General features: G+C 40.3%; 1 protein-coding gene across 5 annotated transcripts in view; it reads left to right on the forward strand.

Annotated features, from left to right (window-relative positions):
* The window catches only part of CDC42BPA (CDC42 binding protein kinase alpha), a 168479-nt gene that overhangs the window by 118759 nt on the left and 26612 nt on the right, over positions 1-23108 (forward strand). For 3 of the 5 annotated variants that reach the window (XM_081000088.1, XM_081000089.1, XM_081000085.1), the window contains exons 22-33: positions 4254-4292; positions 7682-7801; positions 10194-10274; positions 11319-11424; positions 11711-11847; positions 15199-15338; positions 15952-16033; positions 17044-17260; positions 17822-17884; positions 18573-19166; positions 20951-21048; positions 21600-21684. In XM_081000088.1, the coding sequence (XP_080856214.1) occupies positions 4254-4292; positions 7682-7801; positions 10194-10274; positions 11319-11424; positions 11711-11847; positions 15199-15338; positions 15952-16033; positions 17044-17260; positions 17822-17884; positions 18573-19166; positions 20951-21048; positions 21600-21684 (1762 nt within the window). The remainder of the gene's footprint in view (positions 1-4253; positions 4293-7681; positions 7802-10193; positions 10275-11318; positions 11425-11710; positions 11848-15198; positions 15339-15951; positions 16034-17043; positions 17261-17821; positions 17885-18572; positions 19167-20950; positions 21049-21599; positions 21685-23108) is intronic. The other 2 variants (XM_081000086.1, XM_081000087.1) reach the window with 2 other exon arrangements.

Genomic DNA, 23108 nt, shown 5'->3' on the forward strand with positions numbered 1-23108 from the left:
TGCTTACCATTTGTTTCTGAACGGTATACATGTTCCCAGTCTGCAACATTAGAACTAGCACTTCCTTGTATTTAAAATCCTTTTTTTTAAAAAAAAAAATAACCTTTTTATTGTAGCATAACTCCACTCCCACCTCACTCCAAATCAAAGATCCTACTTGCCTTCATTATAAGTGCTTGTTTAATTGATTTCAACTATAGTAACAGCATTGTGCATATATTTGCACATCATTACACAACAATAGTTCTATGTTCACAGTAGCTTAACTAATTTGCCCAAGCACACTGATGAAATCTACCACACAACTTGAGTTTTCAGAAGATTGTAGCTGCTGAAGAGTTAGCTAATGGAGATATTGGCCCTGTTAACACATCACGCTAAGCCAAACCATGGCATAGCATGAACAAACAAGTATGTGGAAAGGAGATCACGGCTGCTTTTCACCTCCTCAGGTATTTTGTTGCTGCGTTTCTCTAAGCTAAGCTGTGATTTGGCTTAGCATGCTTGTGGTTTAGCTCTCTCCTGGCAAATGTTGAGCTGCAACCAAGGTTTGTCCTGCACCTTTTACTCATTTGTGCTAAGCTATGGTCTGGCTCAGAGTTACGTGCAAACAAGGGCACTGATTAGCGGGATGTTTCCTTCATATGCATGCTGTAATCATAAAATGGAAATTAATTTGTGCTAATTTCAAGAATTGGGGTGCATTGTCTGCTTATATTAAGAGGCTCTTGGTAGTAAATCCATTTAAGGGGGCTGTAGATGAATAGTCAGTGGATTTGTGCATCATGGTAATGCTAGATTTCTACCCGCTTCAGACAAACTGCTTACTGTGAAGGAGAAGTCTCCACATACTGAGATTTAAAACAACCCCTTTATTAATAATAGAATTCTCATCTCCTGGCTGTTACAGGCCCCCCCAGATCACAGATCCCTTCTTCAAAGTCAGTCTCTGATCTCGCTTCTCCTGGTGCCCACTCATCAGTACCCAGCCACCACCCCTCAGTGTCCAGCCAGTCCCTGGCAATAGCTAACTGTAGCCAAGCTAACTCCAGCTGGGTAAAGTCACCACAGCTATTGAAAGGCGCTTCAAGCCACAGAGGTCACTTTACCTGATTCTTTTGAGGGAGCACCGCCCCATCTTTGCTACCTTTCCATTTGTTCTATTACACACAATACACAAGTTTGTGTTTCTCCCAGGCAAATAATTTATATACTTAAACAAAACTATGAACAATTGCAGCTTACTTTAATTAGGCTAACAAGGAAACATATAATTTTTCTACTTTAAATTGGGAAAGATAAGTGTCTAGGTTTGCAGCTGCACTTAACAGTAGACTGCAGATGGAAGGAGAACAAATATCCCACTGTGAAAATGAGTCATTGGTGCTGTTGCATTACATTTTGTCTCCTTCCAGAGGTAGCTCACTGAGGACCTGCTGCACAGTTAGCCCATGTTCTTCAAGAACATTCTAAGTTATGCTTTACTTCAAATAAACTTTTTCCTTCATTGTAGTTTTCTGAAAATACTAAGTGACCCTGTCCATTCCCAGTTATAAAGAATGTTGTGCTGTTCGAATTTAGGTTTCCCCCATTCCCCTCCACCGCAAGGTACAGGTGGTGTAATATGAAGAAGGGGCTAGAATGATTCAATTATTTCCAGAATTAGAACTTACATTTCACGAGGACCTTGCTGTTACATTCTCCATACTTCCCATATCATTCATGACCAGGAGTAGGTTTCTAGATTATCGTTGGTGACAGCAGCACAAGTTCACTAAGTTTGCTTTTTCAAAAGATGTGCATTTTGTCATTATTCCATAATTCAATACAAGTAAATAAATAAAATTGGTTCAGTGCAGTTCAATGCAAGTATCAAAATATCTAGAATTAGAAAGATTCCTCCCAAACGATTCCCCCTTCCCTAGTCAGATACCCCCCAACTCAGCCTCAATAGTTCCTAGGTCTGTCAATATGTCCATACACACATATACGGTCATATAGAACCATCATCCTTCACTCTTGCCCTACAAATATATCACAGTAAGCAGAAGTCCTCAGACTGCTGATTTCATACTTTGGATACAGTAAGGTCAAATTCATTTAAGAAGAAAAAAAAGGAGGCTAGGAAGGTGTGCAGTAATCATTGAAGACTGTCCTTGGAATGAAAGTTACATTAATAGAAGAGTCCTGGGGTGTCTTGAGCTGAGATCCCCTCATTAGAAAGGGAAATTTAAACTAGCATAGATTTTTATAAATTTAAGATGCTTTCCATCATGTTCTATAAGAAAGAATAGTAGGGCAAGAAAAGTAAAATGTTTCTCAACCATCAGTAGGTTTATGATCATATTACAAAGTTTATGCTCCTATCGTAAAACTGCCAGATTATCCTTAACATTTTTAAGCAGTGCTAATTTTTAACAGTGACTGTCTTCATTTTGCCCCAACCACTCCAATATGATTCTGTTAACAAGGATAGCAGGTAGCGTTAAGTTGCCCTCTATTATAGGATTTAAAAAATATGTTCTAAATGCTCTCTCTTTAAAAAAAACCACAACAACTGTTGAAAGCAAAGTTCATAAATCCACCTGATTTGAAAATGCACCTTCTGGGGGGCTGGGTCTGCTTCTTTTGAGACTGTGCCAGCATTTCCTCCTCCTTTGACACCTCGGACTGTGCCATGGTGCTCCCTCTCTCTGCCATCATTGAAGGGGCCTCCCTGCCATTCAGTGGTCCAGCCGCCTCCCTCTGAGCCAAGGTGGAGGGAGCCTGCAAAACTCTGAGGAAGATTTTCAACAGAAGGGCCCAGTTCCAAGTTGGGGGCTCAAGTTGGAGAGCTCTGATTCATGGCCTCTTGCTTGCACTCATGGTCCTCACCAGAGTCCTCAGGGTGGGCCATGACACTTAGCTTCATGGCTTAGCAGGAATTTTAACCTCCTGCCCTACACCATCCTGACTCTCGGTAGCAATATAATATTTGAAAAAAAGATTATTTTATTTATTTTTTTATCATTAGACCATTAAAATGTTTTAATTTTTTTTATGGTTCAGTTTTCAGTTAGTTCCCCATATTACCTTTCTTTGCAAAGAATTGCTGCCTTGTCTTCCATAGGTGAGGAGCATCACCTGAGGAATGCAGAGCTGTTTCCCAGTAATTGCATACATCCTTGTGTACCCATCTTTCCTTCTTGATCAAGTTAAAATGAAAGCTTAGCAAAGACGTTGGAAGGAACTGAAGTATTACCAGAGCCTTCCTTCCTACTTTACCAGTACCTTATGGCACATTTTGGGGGGGGGGGAGAAGGGGCAGAGTAGTTTGTATGCTGGCAGCCCTATCATTTACAGACTCGGCTTAGGGGACCCCTAAATGTGAATATACAGTCATGTGTCAAAAAACTTTCATTACTGGTAAGTAACGGTATTCCTTGTGTTCCTGAGTTGATTTCTTCTCACATGGAGTCAGATCATGCTCAGTCATTTCTATTGCCTTGCAGATGTAGTCTTGCCACAATGAACTTTCTATATAGCCTCTAGGTCAAGCCTACACAGCTGCCAAATGTAACCTATTCAGCTATATATCACTGGCCATTGAGAAACCTGGAAGGCCTTAAATTGCAAAACTGTGGGATTGCCAAGACATAGCAAGCCATAATGTATAGTTAATTTAGCAGGTCACAAATTATTCAAGCCTATGCCAAATGACCTTTTTATCAGTCTGAGTTGAAAGACTTTGAGCATTTCTAAGGATTTGAGCACTTATTAGGAAAGGTTCGTAGCTGCATTGTAAGCAGAACACTTTTGGCGCTCACATGAAGATCATGATTTGCTTTGGGGAGAAGTTCTCTCAATGACAGTAGTGGAGAGGAATTGCATCACAGAGGAAAGGGGTTAAATTGCCTCTCTCTGCCTGATAAAAACCTGATAATTATCACTCTTCCCCAGCTGATGTTATTCACCTTTTTAAAAAAAGTCATGTTAAATACAAAGATACATTTAACTAACTTTCTGTTTAGTTTGGCCCTTAAAATAGTTGTGAGAGAGGTGGCTGTTATGAACATGCAAGTTTGAAAAATTGTTCTCCTGTATTTAGTTCTTTTGGTTTCCTTTTAAAAAAGAATTCCCTATTACATGTCTCTGTCCTCACAATTCAAAGTATTGTACATATTACTGTATGTGTCTTGTGATGGAAATTTGGATCTGGATTATGTGCCTTTCTGTTTCGTTCTGTTAACAGTCTCCTCCTTTCTCTGTTAAAGCGCTCTCCTTCCTGTATTCCAGCTCACAAAGGCAGACGTGTAAGAGGATGTCTTGCTGTGTGTGGCCTTTTAGTTTTGCCTATGATGCACATGCTTTTTCCTTTGTTTAATGTAGACCATTTTTGTTGATGCTGTTTATGCCATGCATATTTATACTGCTGCTTGTCTTGTGCTACTGCTGCTCCTATACTTTCATTGCATTCAATACTGTTTGAGTAAAAGTTCTGGAGAATGTGTGTGGCATTTTCGTTTTTTAATGTTGCACTCTTGGCACTCGAATGTCACAGAAACAAAAGATGACGGCAAACTGGAGTCGTTAAAACTAATTAGGTTGCAGTGCATGATTATAAACAGAATTAAAACCCACTTCTTTGTCTGCCTTGCTTCCTGTAGGAAACACCCGTAGCAAGACAAGATAATACAGAAGTTTTTGTCTTGGTAGATTAATTTGATTTATTTTTTTCTAAATAAGGAGACACTGAACTTAAAATCAGTAATCAATTTCAGTTATTCTTACTATTGCTGTGATTCTGTCCTAAACACAATGGGCCCTACCTGAGAGCAAGCAGAACGGTGCCTCGCCCAGCTTATTGTCAAGGATACTAATGGTGTTTTCAGTTTTAGTTGTCTGTTTATTGGGCAGAAAAAAACACAACCGTGACCTAGTCTAGAAGCCAATTCACACAACCTAACATTCCTGCATAGTGCAGGATGTGTGTGTGTGCTAGAGGGCCCCTTCGATCCCTTCTGACTCAACAGTTTGAACAGGTGACGAGCACTATGCAACTTGAGAAAACTGATAATTGGATAGGCAGTGTGTGTTTTCAGTACAGGACACTGCACACACCTACATTAGGTCCCTCTTTGATGAGGGACTTCTTCACCCAGTAACCTTTTGCTCTCAGATTAGGGTGTATCAGTGCATGAATAGCTGAAGGCCAATTACTAGATCTATGAGTGTAATGGTACTTTCTGGACTGTGTTGAAAGCTCTGGTTATTTGAACAATGTACATAAAAGGTGCAAGCAGCATGTGCAAACCAGTTTTTTGCATTTCCCTTGTCCTTTATTTGGGAGGAGGAATGAAGGAAAGCACCAGTTTTGGGGTGGGGGGCTTAGATATGTGCAAATCCTCCGATTATATTTCCTCCATGCTGACACATAGATAAGGCATATGATATTGTGAGGCTTTGCCAAAGTATGTATGCAGCAGGCTTCCCTGGGAACAATGTCAGGCACAGCCCTCAGAGGAGATGGGAAGAGCTTCAACAATTCCTCCAATAGATGTTCAGTATTTACAAGCAATATTTTCAAAAAATGTAGAAATAAAGCCTTCTTTAGTACAGTAATCTATAAAGAAAATATAATTCCTGATATTCAGAGAGGAGTGCATTTTTAAAAAAAATGCTGAGCATAGAAAAGAATTTCTGCCGCTGATTGCTGCACTGCTTGAAACAGTTTATATGTATCAAGCTGGCGTATTGTTTAGCATTTGGTTGCTTATAGTATTCTGAACTTGTAGTTCCCATCTTTCTTAAAAGAACCAAACAGCGGTTTGTGTCACAGTTGCTGCTTTGCCCAGTGTAAACACATGTAAAAAAAGAAAAGAAAAGGCAAACCAGACATTAAGATTGCCCATGCAGCTGTTATCTACTAATACATTTTAAGGGGCAAATGGGTAGGGAAGCTTTTAATGTTTGACACACTATTGTTTTTTAATATTTTGTTGGAAGCTACCCAGAGTGGCTGGGGAGGGTAATAATAATAATAATAATAATAATAATAATAATAATAATAATAATATACAGCCCAGATGTGTCCTCTATAGTAATTAAAATAGTTTAATTTTTGTGCTCTCTGGGACAACACAATCTTCCAACAGTTTTGTAAAACACAATAGTGAATTGCATTACAAATAAAAATATTCTAAGATGTTGGGTTTTCCAAAATGGCAATTGATGGTTTATTTGAAACAACTAGATTATTTATGCAGAAAAATGTAATATTTGGACTGAACTCTATGCTATGGGGAGGGGGGTGGCAGGGCAGGTTGGGGGAGCTGGTAACTAATGAGAAAGTTGTAAAGGTAAAGGTAAAGGTACCCCTGACCATTAGGCCCAGGCGCGGACAACTCTGGGGTTGCGTGCTCATCTTGCTCCATAGGCTGAGGGAGCCGGCGTTTGTCTGCAGACAGTTTTTCTGGGCCATGTGGTCAGCATGACTAAGCCGCTTCTGGCGAACCAGAGCAGCGCACAGAAACGCCGTTTACCTTCCCGCCTCAGCGTTACCTATTTATCTACTTGTACTTTACGTGCTTTCGAACTGCTAGGTTGGCAGGAGCAGGGACCAAGCAATGGGAGCTCACCCCCTCACAGGGAGTTGAACCACCGACCTTCTGATCGGGAAGCCCTAGGCTCTGTTGGTTAAGACCACAGCGCCACCCGCGTCCCATATGAGAAAGTTATAGTTCAACTAAATAAAGGAATTAGATTTTTAATTAAAACTGTCTTCCCTCAAATATATTTTCAAGGAAGCAAACCCATGTCAAGTATAGCAGTGTAAGAAAATATGTAGACTTAGCCCATTGTGTTTAATATAATCTTTAACATGAATATAGACAGAACAAGATGAAATCAAATATTGCATAACACCTAAACCATCAAACAATTTCTAATTACAGTAACCGAAAAAATTGAAATTAGAAAATGTAGATCAAGGCATCACTGCAGAACGGAATCTTTTTCTATTATTTTGCTTCTGATATTCACCCTTTATGAGATTCTTTTATTAGGCAAAATATATTCTAGCTTCTTTTGCTTAGCGTTGAAAACTTCAGACTACTACAAGTCAAACAAAAACGTATAACTCAGCAGTTATAGTATGCTTGTACAAAATACTTTCATATGTCATGATGGGCAATTTCTTGTTGATAATCATCATAATGTATTGTTATGCTTAATTCATTGGTATGGTTCCTTAATGATCAAGATTTAAATTAACAGTGGGGAAGCACCTTAACATATTTTTTTGCTATCCATTGCAATTCATAAAAGAACCCAAAATTCAGGGGCTTTAAATTAAAGAATAAGACAGTCTCGGTGACTCACAAGCATTATTACAGGCTTAACTTTATATAAATTGATTATCTTATCCAACTGCCAACAAACAAATGCTTAGAGTGGACTTTACTGATCCCTGCACAAGCCAGATAAACTGATGTTATGCTGCCATTGCAGGCAGGTAACCTAGCTCAAACATTTACAAATTGAGTGGCAAATTATTATTTATTTCTTTTAAAAATTTTGCTCCCAGATTTGCATTTCTATGCTTTTGAGAAAATTAGTGCATAATAAAAAAGTGGCTTTTAATTTTCTTCCCCTCCCTCTTCCCTTCCTTTTGCTTGTTTCTTTTCCTTGGTTGTTTCTCTAGATTGATTCTGTTGAAAATTTTACCTTATCTAATACGCCTTCGCGGGATGAAGATATCAAGTGTCACCTTCATTCAAGATCTAGGTCCCCTTCCACAGCTAGTGACATTGAACCAATTGAGGTACTCTCTCATTTGCTTAAGATTCGTCTGTCCCACACCACAGTGTTAGAGAGGTTCGGAATGAATTAGGAGGCAAAATAGCCCTGAATAGTGTTTGATTTAAATTAGACTTAAAAACTATATCCAAGGACCAGTTCACATGCAGTTGTTTAGATGTGGGTTGCTGTACCTGTAAATGTAAAAAGAAAGCAGCACACACTTCTACAGTGGTACCTCGGTTTAAGAACAGCCCTGTTTACTATTCAGTTTACGAACTCCACAAAACCGGAAGTAGTGTCCTGGTTTGCAAACTCTACCTTGGTCTAAGAATGGAAGCCAAATGGTGGAAGGGCACCTGGGGCAGGAGGCCTCATTAGGGAAAGCACACCTCAGTTTAAGAATGGTTTCGGTTTAAGAATGGACTTCCGGAACAGATTAAGTTTATAAACCAAGGTACCACTGTACATTGTACAAAACACAATAATTAGGCTGTGAGGATTGGATCCCTGTTGAATATACACTTCCAGGCAAACTTGGGTTTGCAGCCATCTTAATAATGTGTGAAATTGCCATAAGAAAGCAAGTAGCAGGTGGGAAATGGTACCAGCGAGGTTTGGTAAGGTGAGTGCTCTCGCTGCTTCCTTTCAGATATTCAACTGCACCTAGGATTGAGTGCTGCTTTGTTCATTTTGCATCTATTTGCTGCTGCTTCCTTTTTTTCTGGGCTGCTGAACCTTGCCAAATAATCTTTGCAATATTTTCTTGGGATGTTCCTTTTGGGGCGCATCTGAACCCATTATATTACATTGTTCCTCTGGAAACCTACAACCATGTTCTACACTTAGGCCAGAATCGAAAGGCCTATGGGGGTTTTATAACCATAAGCAGACTCCTATGCTGGGTGGCAAAAGTATTTTTGAAACTTATAGACATTTTGGAAAGAATTCATGATACATTATAGTTGCATGGAGATGGCATCAGGTTTAAAGGGAAAGGAAAAAAATTGTGGGTTGCTCAGACCCCTTCCGTGAGCCAAAGTGGCTGTTTATTGGCCTTATATTCCTGGACTATGTTTCTATTTTGGTTGAAATTACTTGGGCTTTTAATGTTCATACAACATCTCTGCAACTGACAGATACTCTTGCTATTCCAAAAAATAAAAAATCATTCTTCCTTGCATTTTTTGACTTTCAAATGCCACTAAGCCTTTCAAATAAGGGAGGGATTGCTAAGGTTTGGCCTTCCAAATGTTGTTGAACTGCAGCTCCTATCATCCCTGAACATTGGCTGTGCTGGCTGGAGCAGATGGGAGTTGGGAGTCCAACAACATCTGGAGGGCCACAGGTGGCCATACCAACGCAGCCCCTGAAATTAGGGGTGCAGGTTTCCCCCCCTATTCTTAACTGCAAACTTAAGCATGGTTATAGATAAGTTCAGTGGAACTTACTCCCAGGTAAGTGTCCATACCAATGTGGCCATAATTCCCCTTTTGTTACAAACTGATCGGATGCTGTCAAACTACCATTAAGATTGCTTAACCAGTTTATAAAAAGCATTAGTGCCTCAGCAATCCCGCTTATTTGTTGAAATATGCTGCAAAAAAAGTCATCTTCCCCACACACAATCTTTTTCTTTTCAAAAGCCATTATCATTAGTCACACTTTGCTAAACTCTTCTGCCACTCCTACAAGGGCATTTGCGTCAAGATGCTTTAGGTAGATTTTTTGCAATGCAACTGGCCTTCATTTTTTGGTAGTTAGCAGTTACATTTCTGGTACAACTATGAATTCACTATTGATGCAGAGGTGTTCTACTTCATTTAATTGGTAGCATGTTAGCTGGGGGGGGGGGGCATTTCCTTAGAATATCCATCTCCCTGCATTGACCTCTAACAAACCACATGCATCACAGATGTCATATTCTGATAAAATGAGACACTTTTTACTGGTGTGTATCCAAAAGAATAATTCCCAAAATTGCTTTATGGATGCAAAATAACACAGCTGTCCCAAATCATAGGAAGCTAGCATACTGGAATTCACATTATTGATTTACAAAACCAAAGGAAAGAAAGATTATACATTTTTGTTGTTGCTGTAAGGTGAAAGTTTTACATTTGTGAATTATCTTTGCTAAATCACTGAGCATTGGGAGTTTATCCATTGAAACACATCATTAAGTACAATGCATTTGTCACTTGTCAGCATAGCTATCCTCAAGGTTGTAAAGGAGAACTTAAAAGATGTTTAAATATTTTGCTAGGTAGCAAGGTGATGAGCATGTTACTTGTACAATCATTCATTTATTTGCCTCCTTTAGTTCTTGTGCTCTTTTTGCTGAAGTTTGTTTGTGAAAGGCCTTTTAATGGTGTGCTTTTTTCACCTTAAGTAATTCTCAATATATATATGTTCAGGTTTCAGATCATCCTCTGCGTCCGGTTCACACACCAACCATGAGGTCACCATATATTGGTTCAGGACTCTCTGTGCCAAAGGTACCATAAGAAATTCTTGCAACAATTAACAGCAGTATTATTGTTATTAATCATAATCATTGTAACAATCCTTCAGAGAGCCAGTGTGGTGTAGTGGTTAAGAGCGGTAGTCTCGTAATCTGGTGAACCGGGTTCGCGTCTCCGCTCCTCCACATGCAGCTGCTGGGTGACCTTGGGACAGTCACACTTCTCTGAAGTCTCTCAGCCCCACTTACCTCACAGAGTGTTTGTTGTGGGGGAGGAAGGGAAAGGAGAATGTTAGCCGCTTTGAGACTCCTGAAGGGGAGTGAAAGGCGGGATATCAAATCCAAACTCCTCTTCTTCTTCTTCTTCTTCTTCTTCTTCTTCTTCTTCTTCTTCTTCATTGAAACCCTTCCCATGTAGTTTCCTGGGGATGTTTATGAATCATCTGGTTCACAACACAGATATCATCACTTTAATGTGATGAGAAAAGTGTGTTTATTTATCACCAAATGGTCTTCATAGCTAAGGGAAGCAAAACTTCACAATTTTGGTTCTGTGCAATCTTACCTTAGATATTTGGCCATTGAGATTGCAGAGCTGTCTGTCTCTTAACAGAAAATAAATAAACATCAGTATCTTTAAACGCAGGATGACTCTTTCACCTGTTTCATTTCTGTATATTCATCTGCTTATACAAAAGAGGGTTTTCTTTAATATTTCTTTTTTTCTTTTTGTTAATGCACAGATGTTTAATAGTACTTTGCATTTATGATTTTAACTTTGATAGTGTGTCCCTTTCAAAGAGACAGCTGACATGACTGCTGAGACATGGGTCAGCTTTCTTTAGACTGCCAATTTTATTCTCTGAACAGTAATCAATAATGCTTTGGCTATTTTTAGACATGGGAACAGTCTGGAATTTGTATTACTAAACAAAAAACAAAAACAAAAAACCTCCTGGTTTTTATCAGCACAGCAAACCAGGCCATTAATTTAACACACAGCATTTGTATTTAAGAGTAATTTTTGGAGAGCAAAGTACCTGTCATCTAAGCTTTTTCTGTTTTCATTATTCCACAGCCAAAGGCCCATCAGTTTGTAGTGAAATCCTTTAATACCCCTACCAAATGCAACCAGTGCACATCTTTGATGGTTGGCTTAATAAGACAGGGCTGTACCTGTGAAGGTAAGATTGACTTACCATCTTATCTACCAAATTATCACTTCATTGTACAGTATTATTCTGTTGATTATTAAATTTTTGGAAGCAAGCACAGTCCAAACCAGTTTGAAAAAGAATATTTACTTGTTTTTGTTTAGTTTTGGAACTTATCCAAACTCAGATACTGCAAAAGTAACTAACAAGATTGACATGAGAAATGTTAATAACTTTCATACGTTACTAGATTAATCTGTTACATATTCAATAATGAGAAATGCATATTTTGATTGAATTCTATATTTTCTCCCAGTGTGTGGATTTTCATGCCATGTGACCTGTGCAGACAAGGCACCAGCGGTGTGTCCAATTCCACCTGAACAGACAAAGGGCCCTTTGGGTATTGACCCACAGAAAGGCATAGGAACGGCTTATGAAGGCCATGTCCGAGTAAGTATAGGAACACTGAATATCATGGTCTGATTGTAGTTTTCTTACAATAATTTATAATGCAGCATCGAACAATTTGTTTTATATTGGAATGACGATCATCTTGGCTTTTCATTTTCTATATAATATTTTTTTCTGAGTGTGTGAATAAGAAAAGAACTACTCTGTTCTAAACTTTACCATCCCCACATTTTTATTGCATATTATTACTTCAAGCTAAGTATAATGCGCACTAAACATTTCTGCAGCTATCCAAATTATAGGAGGCAATATTCACAGGAGTGGATTATGCTGGTGTAATTTACCCTATTCCAGACTGCTTTCAGGAGTGGGGCTACTGCCAACCAAGCCAGGCTGGGCCTGACAGAGAGAAAACAAGCCTTTATAAAATAGAGTTTGGCACACGACCAGCAAAAAGCGTGGTGTAACTTTCTCTGGGTTTCTAGGTGATGTGACTGAGCTGGAAAAAAAATGCAATAAGGGCATGTTTTCAAAGAGGCCTGCCCTTCTGAATGAAAGCGTGGAGGTTTCCTCAGACTTTTGACTCATGTAAAAAGATGCACACTAATAATAATAATAATAATAATAATAATAATAATTTTTTTATTTATACCCCGCCTTCCCCAGCCAAGGCCGGGCTCAGAGCGGCTTACAAGCAATAATAAAAACAAGTTGAATGATTACAACTTAAAAACAAAATTAAAATACAACATTAAAATAATGAAACATTAAAATATTAAAATGTAGCCTCATCGCAGGAGGAGAAGGAAAGGAAAAAAGAGAGGGAGGGAATCAAATGGCTCCAAGCCAAAGGCCAGGCGGAACAACTCTGTCTTACAGGCCCTGCGGAAAGAAATCAGATCCTGCAGGGCCCTGGTCTCATGAGGCAGAGCGTTCCACCAGGCCAGAGTTGAAAAGGCCCTGGCTCTGGTTGAAGCCAATCTAACTTCTTTAGGGCCTGGGACCACTAGGGTGTTGCTATTTATGGACCCTGAGGCTCTCCGTGGGGCAAACCGGGAGAGGCGGTCCCGTAGGTACGAGGGTCCTAGGCTGTGAAGGGCTTTAAAGGTCAAAAGCAGCACCTTAAATCTGACCCTGTACTCGACTGGGAGCCAGTGCAGTTTGAAAAGCACTGGGTGAATATGCTCCCATGGCAGAGACCCTGTGAGGAGCCTCGCTGCAGCATTCTGCACCCTCTGGAGTTTCTGGGTCAGCTTCAAGAGCAGCCCCGCGTAGAGCGAAGTACAGTAGTCAAGCCTGGAGATGACCGTCGCATGGATCACTGTGGCCAGGTCGGGGCGGGAAAGGTAAGGGGCCAACTGCTTGATGCGGCGAAGGTGGAAAAATGTCGCCTTGGCTGTTGCTGTAACTTGCGCCTCCATGGAAAGGGGGGCATCAAGGATTACACCCAAACTCTTAACGGAAGGCAATGGCACTAATTGGGCCCCCGCAAGAGAAGGGAGTTGGTCCCTCATCCCCATGCCATCCCGACCCAGCCATAGGACCTCTGTCTTCGAAGGATTTAGTTTCAATCGGCTCCCACGAAACCATCCAGCCACATCTTCCAAGCATCTGGTCAGTGTGTTCGGGGCCGAGTCGGTGTGGCCATCCATCAGCAGATAGAGCTGAGTGTCATCAGCATATTGGTGACAGCCCAGCCCAAAGCTCCGGATAATCTGGGCAAGGGGGCGCATAAAGATGTTAAAAAGCATCGGGGAGAGAATTGCGCCCTGCGGCACTCCACACACCAAGGAATGGCGCGACGACATTTCCCTCCCTAGTGCCACCCTCTGTCCCCGACCAGAGATAAAAGAGCACAGTCAGTTATGGGCTATGCCCTGTATCCCCACGTCTGCGAGGCGGTGGTCCAGAAGATCATGATCGACCATGTCAAAGGCTGCTGACAAATCTAAAAGGATCAGCAGTCCTGACCCGCCTCGATCCAGCTGTCTACGAAGATCATCTGTTAGGGCAACCAGAGCCGTCTCGGTCCCAAGACCAGGACGGAAACTGGACTGAAATGGATCTAAAGCCGATGTTTCCTCCAGAAACCTACCAAGCTGTTCAGCAACCGCTCTCTCAATTACCTTACCCAGATATGGAAGATTTGAAACTGGGCGGTAATTGGATAGGTCTAAGGGATCTAATGAAGTTTTCTTTAAGAGTGGACACACTACTGCTTCCTTCAGTTCCCCTGGGAATGTCCCCGTGTCAAGGGACAAATTGATAATTTCAACCAGGGGGGTCCGCGCAACATCTGGACACTCCCTAATCAGCCAAGATGGGCACGGAGGCAGGAGGTGGGCCTACCAACTTGAAGGAATCTATCCATATCAGCAGGGAGTATCCGATCGAAATGGTCCAACACTGGACCTGAAGTCAGTTGAGGGACCTCCAGTTCAGTCACTGTATCTAAATTGGCAGGGAGGTCACGGCGGAGCAACAGGACTTTCTCCGCAAAAAAGCTTGCGAATGCCTCACAGCTGTGGGTCAAATTTGTGCTTAAATTTGGTTGTTCTCCTAAGGACGTTATTGACCTAATTATTCTAAAAAGTTATGCCGGGCGAGAGCTAGCGGATGCAATGGAAGCTGCAAAGTAAGATTTCTTAGCAGCTTTCATAGCCATCTCATAGGCTTTCATAAGCGTCCTATAAGATGTTCTTGAGGCTCCGTCACGAGTCCATCGCCATACTCGCTCTAGCCGTCTGAGATCCCGCTTCATTTTCCGGAGCTCCTCAGTAAACCAAGGGGCCCGGTTTCAACAGGGTCGCAGAGGCGCGATCTCATCAATGGCTGCCAAGAGCCGGTTATTCCAGTCCTCAACAAGGTCATCTAATGAGTCGCCAGGAGGAGCAGGGTCCCGTAAGGCTTGTCGGAATCGATCAGGATCCATCTGTTTTCGCGGACGAGCCCAAACAGGTTCGCCATCCGAGCAGGGGAGGGGCGGGAAGTCAATCTTGGCTTTCAGAGCATAGTGATCAGACCATGGTACTTCCACAGGGGGAAGCATGATCACATCTATGCCAGCCCCAAAGATCAGATCCACTACAAACCTATTCCGATTTGACTGTCGTGGTATTTCCCAAAGGAACTGCAGATGCTGCAGTTCTGAGAAAGGGCAAAGGATCTCTAACAAAGAATTCTCAGCAACCTCATAGAATTTCTTGTAGAAAGCCACAGTAATTAAACCCGTTTGGTTTTGCAATGCAGGCATGCTCTTGAATGACCTGCTGGTTATACATTGAGAATATACAGGGCATTTCTAATAACTAATTAATGGAATGATTTATTTATTCATTTTTACATTTCTTTCTTTACATTTGAATATCAGTACCATTAATTTTGTTACAGGTCCCAAAACCAGCTGGAGTGAAGAAAGGCTGGCAAAGAGCACTATCTGTTGTCTGTGACTTCAAGCTCTTCCTTTATGATATTGCAGAAGGAAAAGCATCCCAGCCCAGTGTGGTAGTGAGTCAGGTTCTTGATATGAGGTAGGAAGTGTCTTTTTTTTTTTTTTAATATAAGAGACTGCAAGTGCTGTCAATTATAATTCACACTGTAGAGAATTCAATCTATGGAAGCTTCCACGTCTAAGAAATAACTCTTCTTCTTCACCAATCCTTTATTAGGCATTACGAATATAGGCCATCATAAAACATCCATATGTAAAATTTAAAATATATATATACAAAAATATGTAAGAACAAGGATTTTCATTGGAGTTTCTTCCCACTAAATAGTGCCCTTCGCCACTCTAAGAGACACTATTGACAAAACCTGCAGTTACTTCCAGGTTAATGTCAGACAGATAGAATCTGATATTTTCATTGTGCCATGATGTTAGACTACCCAAAAAAAAGCGGATAGCACATGTTTGCGTCGAAAAGAATATATTCTACAGAAATAACATAAAAATAAAAGAAATGAAATTGGTGGTCATTCTCCTCCTAAATGACTTGAGGTTACCTTTTTAAGATAAAAAGCACTTTGTGTTGATATGCACTTCCACTATAATTTGAATAGATACTGTTCAAAAGTTAATTATAAAAGAAGTGCACGTCAGTTTGCTGATAAACATTTTTTGCATTGTTGTTTTTCAAAAAGGGATGAAGAATTCTCAGTGAGTTCTGTCTTGGCTTCTGATGTCATCCATGCAAATAGAAAAGATATTCCTTGTATCTTTAGAGTAAGTAATACATGTTAAAGTTGAAATCTGTTGCTTGTAAGTACAGTGGAGCCAATACTGTTGTTTAATTTTTGTTTCCATTTCCTTTATTATCAAAAATACCTGCATCGTTCTTTGTGGTTTCAAGTGCTCCTTGAAACTTCATGTCTTTTTCATCCAAACCCTGGACACTAGGAGGAAGTATGAAAATGTCACAACATACTAATTTGTAATGGTCTATGAAATGGTACTGTCCCTGAGCTAGTTTGAAGGGAACAAACATTTAACTTAGAATAAATGGAAAGCTTTGCCTGATAGTTATTGGCTAATTTTTTTCAATTAGATTTTTATCCCAGCAAATTTTGCCACTAGAATCTCAGTATGTTCTCACGGATAGAAGAGAATGAGGGAGGTAATTTTGCTTGCCTTTACCTTCCCTCTGCTGCCCCAGGCACCACCTTCCACACTATTCCAAAGGATATTCAGACCATACGAAGCAGATTTTTGGATGGCATAGGGGGCTGCTGGGGGGGGGGGGTAGAGAGAGAGAGAGAAACAAAAATTGCCTGTCTCATCAGCAAGATGCCTCCACTGTAACAGAAGACTTTCTTAGAAAACAGGACCACTTCCATTCATGGGAGGCAAAATCTGGATCCAATCCATGGTTGTGCCCTTCCCATTTTTGCCTTGCAACAACCCTGTGAGATAAGCCAAGTTGAGAGAGGCTGGCTGAGCCAGGATCAGCCAGTGAGATTCAACACTACTTAAGCAGAGATTTGAACTTCCCAAACCACTCTATATGCAATGCCACACTAACTCTCGCTAGTTCACCTTGAAATGTGTCTGTAATGCTGGGTTCCTCAACTGATCGACTATAAGCAAGGCACAGATTGTATTCAACAGATCATAAATGTCAAGGCATCTGTTTTTCTTTGCATTGGTTTATTTTGAATATTTATCTCCTTCCTCCCTACCTCATGTGTGCCGTCTTTTACATTGCACAAAAACACACACGTCTTTAACTTTTCCAGGTTACAGCTTCCCAGCTATCAGCATGCAGTAACAAGTGTTCAATCCTGATCCTAGCTGACAGCGAGAATGAAAAGAGCAAGTGGGTAGGAGTCCTAAATGAACTGCACAGGATTTTAAAGAAGAACAAGCTCAAAGATCGCTCAGTCTATGTTCCCAAAGAGGCCTATGACAGCACCTTGCCCCTCATTAAAACCACCCAGGCGGCAGCAATCATAGGTATGTGCTTGATAACCCCACAATAATACTTGACTCTACCTTAATGGAAGTTGGGTGGGTGCTTTCCCCCCACCCCTTTCTTTTTTGCTATGCCAGCTAGTACAGCAGAGTAGGCCAGATACCAGATTCCTTTCCAGAAAATGGTCTGGCTTAGGATCCAATGGATAAATCCCCACTCCCTCAGAAGAAATTGCCTGTTTCATGGCACGCCACCAGCAATAGTTTCTCACCTGCCTGTTCTTTCAGTGGGCCCAGCGGGAACCTCAACAGCCACAGATCCCACCCTATATAGAGGGACACCTGCGCTTAATCCTAACCCCCTATAGCAGCACTGCTGTGGGTTCTAAGTGTGCTTACAGTGTTTTTATTACACTAGGAAATTGGGGGAAATTTTGTTTTTAATTCTTAAAAATGATATATGGAAGTGAATGGTAAGTATTCTTTTCTAATCATTAGCCTGTTGATCTGCTATCTAATTAGCATTTGTCTTCCTTATTAGCCATGTGCCTCCAATTGGACTTCCTCCCCACCCACCCTCTTCTTTTCTTTTAACTGCTGCAGATCACGAAAGAATAGCTCTGGGCAATGAAGAAGGGTTATTTGTGGTTCATGTCACCAAGGACGGTAAGGGAACATGGCTTATGTTTGAAATGTCGGGGGTTGAAATAATAAACTGCACATTTTGTTCTGTCAGCTCCTTCTAGTGCCGTCTTTTATTAGTTCATGATTATGAAGTTGACAAGTCAAACTGTTCTCAGTTCTTTCCGCCTACCAAGAAAGCCTTTCCGTCTGTGCTGTGTTGGCGGACTAGAACCCAGACTCAATAACTACTTCCTGAATTGGGATAAATAAGATTAATGTTCTCCATGGCTACCCGCAAATGCCAGGGATGAAGCTTCACCCCATGGGTCCTCCGAACCCTAGCATCTCTCTGCATTATAGGTTCTGGCCTGTGACAAGATTACCCATGAGGGAATGCAGGCTCTCAACTTTTTCTTTTCTTTTTTTTAAAAGATTCCCTACGTCTTGATTATGGCAAGTGAGGCATAACATATCCCAGCAATAAGGATTGAAGCAGAAAATTATTGTTAAAGCCATAAGAAATAAGTTGTAAGAAAAAGGTTGCTGAAAGATGAGACTATGGTGGCTTGAGAAAAACACCATGTCTGTCTTCATACAGTTCCAGCAAAATGAGAGGGAGAAATAAAAAACACAAGCAATAGTTTGCATTGGGGCTTTAGCATAAGATAAAATTTCAAAGGAAGAACTGCTTGTTTGCATGGGTACTAACTTAAGTGTTTAATTTTTGCAGAGATCATTCGTGTCGGTGACAATAAGAAAGTGCATCAGATTGAGCTCATCCCCAATGAGCAGCTAATTGCAGTGATCTCAGGACGAAACCGTCATGTACGGCTATTCCCTATGACAGCCCTGGATGGACGAGAGACTGATTTTTATAAACTGGCAGAGACTAAAGGTTGCCAGACAATAGTTTCTGGGCAAGTGCGCCATGGAGCCCTTACCTGCCTGTGTGTGGCAATGAAAAGGCAGGTCCTCTGCTATGAACTAAATCACAGCAAGACACGTCACAAAAAGATTAAAGAAATCCAAGTGGCTGGGAATGTCCAGTGGATGGCAATCTTTAGTGAGCGGCTCTGTGTGGGCTACCAGTCAGGATTCTTAAAATACCCTTTGCATGGAGAAGGAAACCCACATAGTTTGCTTCACCCAGATGATCACACACTGTCGTTCATTGCACAGCAACCAACTGATGCCATCTGTGCAGTTGAGATCTCGAATAAGGAATACCTGCTGTGTTTTAGCAGCGTGGGGGTTTATGTGGACTGCCAAGGTCGAAGATCAAGGCAACAGGAACTGATGTGGCCTGCAACTCCTTCCTCTTCCTGTAAGTTCCTTTCATTATGTTAATTCAAAGTAGCCTCATTTCTCCTCCTGGTTTGAGAGAACACATGCAACATTGGGATAATATTCAGGTAGTTACTCCCTTCTTTTTCTGTGAGACGGCATCATCAACAGGCTACATGGGGGCGTGATGCACAAAAGACATTTGTAAGAAATAGCTTTTTAAAATAATGTTTTCATAAACAAGACACAGATGTACACATTCTTCCTTACCATTCTCTCCCTCCCACTATAAATTCTCTCTCCCATTTTCTGTTCATCGTTAGTTGTAGTTTAACTCTGGGTTGCATTCAATTTGGTTATACTTAGAGTAGATCCAGTAAAATTAATAAACTCGGCTAAGTTAGGAGCAATAATTTTTGTGGGTCCACTTTAAGTAGATTTAGTTGAATGCCACTCACAGTGTTTCATTTGGCAGGCCTTGGTTAGCAGTTGTCCTCCAAACCAGAGTCAGAAACCAGAGTCAGATTATGTTTTTTGATTCTGCATTGGAAGGCAAGTGCCATACCTGGCCAGATCATTGAATCTTAGCATTGTAGAGGTGGAAGAGACCACGGCGGTCATCTAGTCCAACCCCATGCAATGAAGGAATTTTTTGCCCAATGTGGGCCTCAAACCCACAACCCTGAGATTAAGAGTTTCATGGCAGAATATGGCTGTGTGTTGCTTCTAGAACTATGTATCTAGCCTAAGTACAGTGGTGCCTCGCAAGCCGAAATTAATTCGTTCCGCGAGTTTTGTCGTCTTGCGATTTTTTTCGTCTTGCGAAGCACGGTGTCGGAAAAGTTTTGGAAAAGCTTCAAAATCACCAAAGTCTTCAAAAACCTCAAAAAAGGCTACCACACCGCGTGCTATGAGTTGCTCCTCGAAGTCAAGTCGCAACTGTATTAATGGTGTTAAGAAAAAGGAAACAAACTTGCAAGACGTTTCTGTCTTGCGAAGCCAGCCCATAGGGAAAATCGTCTTGCGAAGCAGCTCAAAAAACAAAAAACCCTTTCGTTTTGCGAGTTTTCCGTCTTGCGAGGCATTCGTCTTGCGAGGTACCACTGTAGTCCTGTTCATAGCACTGGCTTGTAGTTGTCATGACTAAAGCTGCTTGATATGAATGGTAATAAGCAAATGGCACCATACACATGAAACAGTCCCCCCTGGTATTAGGCATACGTTACTGCTAGGCAAGAGCATCCACTACCAGCAACACTGTTTCTCACCAGTGGTATACCAAGCTTAATGGGAACCTTAACAACTGTGGGTCCCACGACATTACACTGTACAGTTCATTTTTTACATCTGGAAAGTATATTCACAGACCCAGATTTTCAAATACACTTGTAATATTTGTTGCAAGACCCTGCTTTCTAGAATTACCTACTCTTCAACCTAAGGTTCCAGGGTGAGTTACAACAATTAAAAAATAAAATAAAATAAGTTTGAAACAACTTGCAGTCACAGAACTAAGGTGGGTCCTCCCCATCTGAGGCAAAGTTACCGGTTCAAAATGCTATCAATAGCTGGGGAATTGAGATGAATATTAAACCAGAAGGAATGTGATTAGTAAATATTGTCTTGCTTCCCAGTAATAATCAAAGATCCTTTTGTTCAGAATCAAAAATAAAATAAATCTTACCATTTTCTACACAGTCATTAGAAGGATAATAAAGAAATTATCAATGTTAAGCTGTCTACAGAGTCTGTATATTGAGAAGTGACTCTTTTCTAACCTTCAACACAATCTGTTACTCAGACTTGTATTTTATTTCTCCCCAGGTTACAATGCCCCATACCTCTCAGTATACAGTGAAAATGCCGTTGATATATTTGATGTGAACTCCATGGAGTGGATTCAGACTATCCCCCTCAAGAAGGTAAATAGCAAATGATACTGAAGAGCAAACCATTCCATAGGATAGATTCCAACGAGAGTTACGAGTGTTTTAACCTGTTAGCATATTCAGTCAAATGCAACTTATAAAAGAATTCCCTATCTGCGTTTATCATTTGTTATGCAATACAATTCCTCCTCCCCCTGAAATTCTCATACACCAGTAATTTTTAAAATTATTATATTGAGAATTATTGCATGATCACTTGTAAGGCTTTAGCTGATCATTGTGTTTTTAATTTCTTTTTTTTTTAATTCAAACTGCATCATTTCCTCCATTGAAAAACACCTTGTGAACTTCTGTTTAATATTATGAACAAATGAAAATGAAAAAATTATACACTATCTCAGATCTTAGGTAAAATGACTCCAGGTTTTTGGCAAAGGTTTCAACACTAATTCACTAATCAGTTTCAGAGTGTGTGTTTTTAAGACTGTTGTTAATTATTGTTCTGCATCATTAGCCTTTGAGTTTCAGAAATATTTTACTAAAGCCAATATTTACTAAGCTACTCATAACTCATGTGCTTTCAGGTACGTCCTTTGAACACAGAAGGATCGCTGAACGTTCTTGGACTAGAAACAGTGAGGTTAATATATTTCAAAAACAAGATGGCAGGTGAGTGAAAGAAGATTCCTCAATAAAATTAACTTATTGATATAACCCAGGGATGTGGAACCTGTGGCTCTTCAGACACTGCTGGACTACCGTTTCCATCATCCCTGACCAATGGCTATGCTGATGGGAGTTAAAGCCCAACAACACCTGGAGGGTCACAGGATCCCCATTCACGATATAGCCCATTAAATATTGTGTATCATTGTTGATTCAGTCTCGTATAAGACATTTTTGGTTGGCCTTACAACCATTTCAGCTGTAATCTGACAAAGACACTCATTCTCTCAGGGTTAAGAACAAAATTATGAAAAAGTTATTGTACCGTGTGCCCTAAATAGCTGGGAGACTATGGAGGCTCTAGTACAGCAGCATGATTGACTTGGAAATCTATTGTTATTTTATTCTGGCCTACCACTTGTGATTCGTAGATGTTTTAGGTTCTGCTTATTTTTCCATAAATAAAATGGAAATTTTTATTGCTATTTTCTCAAATTTACAGAATAATTCTCTGCCAAAAAAAAGACTCCTGAAGCAGTTAACAATAACACCTGTATAAATACAATAAAATCACAAACACAACTACACTTTTTGAAAAACCCAGTCCTTGATCACAAAACTAGTTGTAATAATATATATGTTTATTTGGGTTGGTAAAACTTAGTCCATTCGGTATGGTCACCATTGACATTTAAGATCTGCACTGTAAATAACAATGAGAAGAGGAAACAAAAGATTAGAAATTATGTTGGCATATATATTTACTACTCCCTGTCCTGAGTGAAGTGCAAAGATTACATTATCACAAGAAATAAGTATATTTTTCTTTATAAATGTTTTAGAATATTGAGTGCTTATAGAATATTGAGTGTATGTTCCTAGTATCAGAAAGTAGGTTATTTATTTACAGAACCTAGGATCAGTTATTTAATCCTAGAGCAGGTTAGAAAAAACAATAAAGCTATATAAAAATAAAATGAAAACTATTTGAAAAGCAAGAAGGATATAATAGTACAACAGCTTCACAACAACCAGTTTGCAATTCAGTATTAAATCAGTCCCATGCAAAACTGGGTGAAGAGGTAAGCTTTTAATTGGTGCCAATTTTGATTTACCTGAAAATAATTTGGTTCTGTCAATCTTACAAAAAATGGATAAACAACAGCAAAATTATTAGGGTTAGATGAAGTGATCTTTTCCTTTTTCCTGCTTAGTGCTAGAATTCATTTATCTACGTGAGTTTTTCTCAAAGCAGATCTCAAAATCTCCCCCCCCCCAATCATTGAAGCATAGTCTCAAACACCTACACAGGTATTAGTGCAGGTGTAAGGTTACCTACCCCAAATAAATGGAAATGGAAGCATTTACTTAAGCATCCTGCTGTACTAACTTTTCTTCCCCTTCTATCCTACCATAACTTCTTGGAT

This window comes from Podarcis pityusensis (genome assembly GCF_964106645.2).
Source record: "Podarcis pityusensis genome assembly, chromosome: 3".
NCBI lineage: Eukaryota > Metazoa > Chordata > Lepidosauria > Squamata > Lacertidae > Podarcis > Podarcis pityusensis.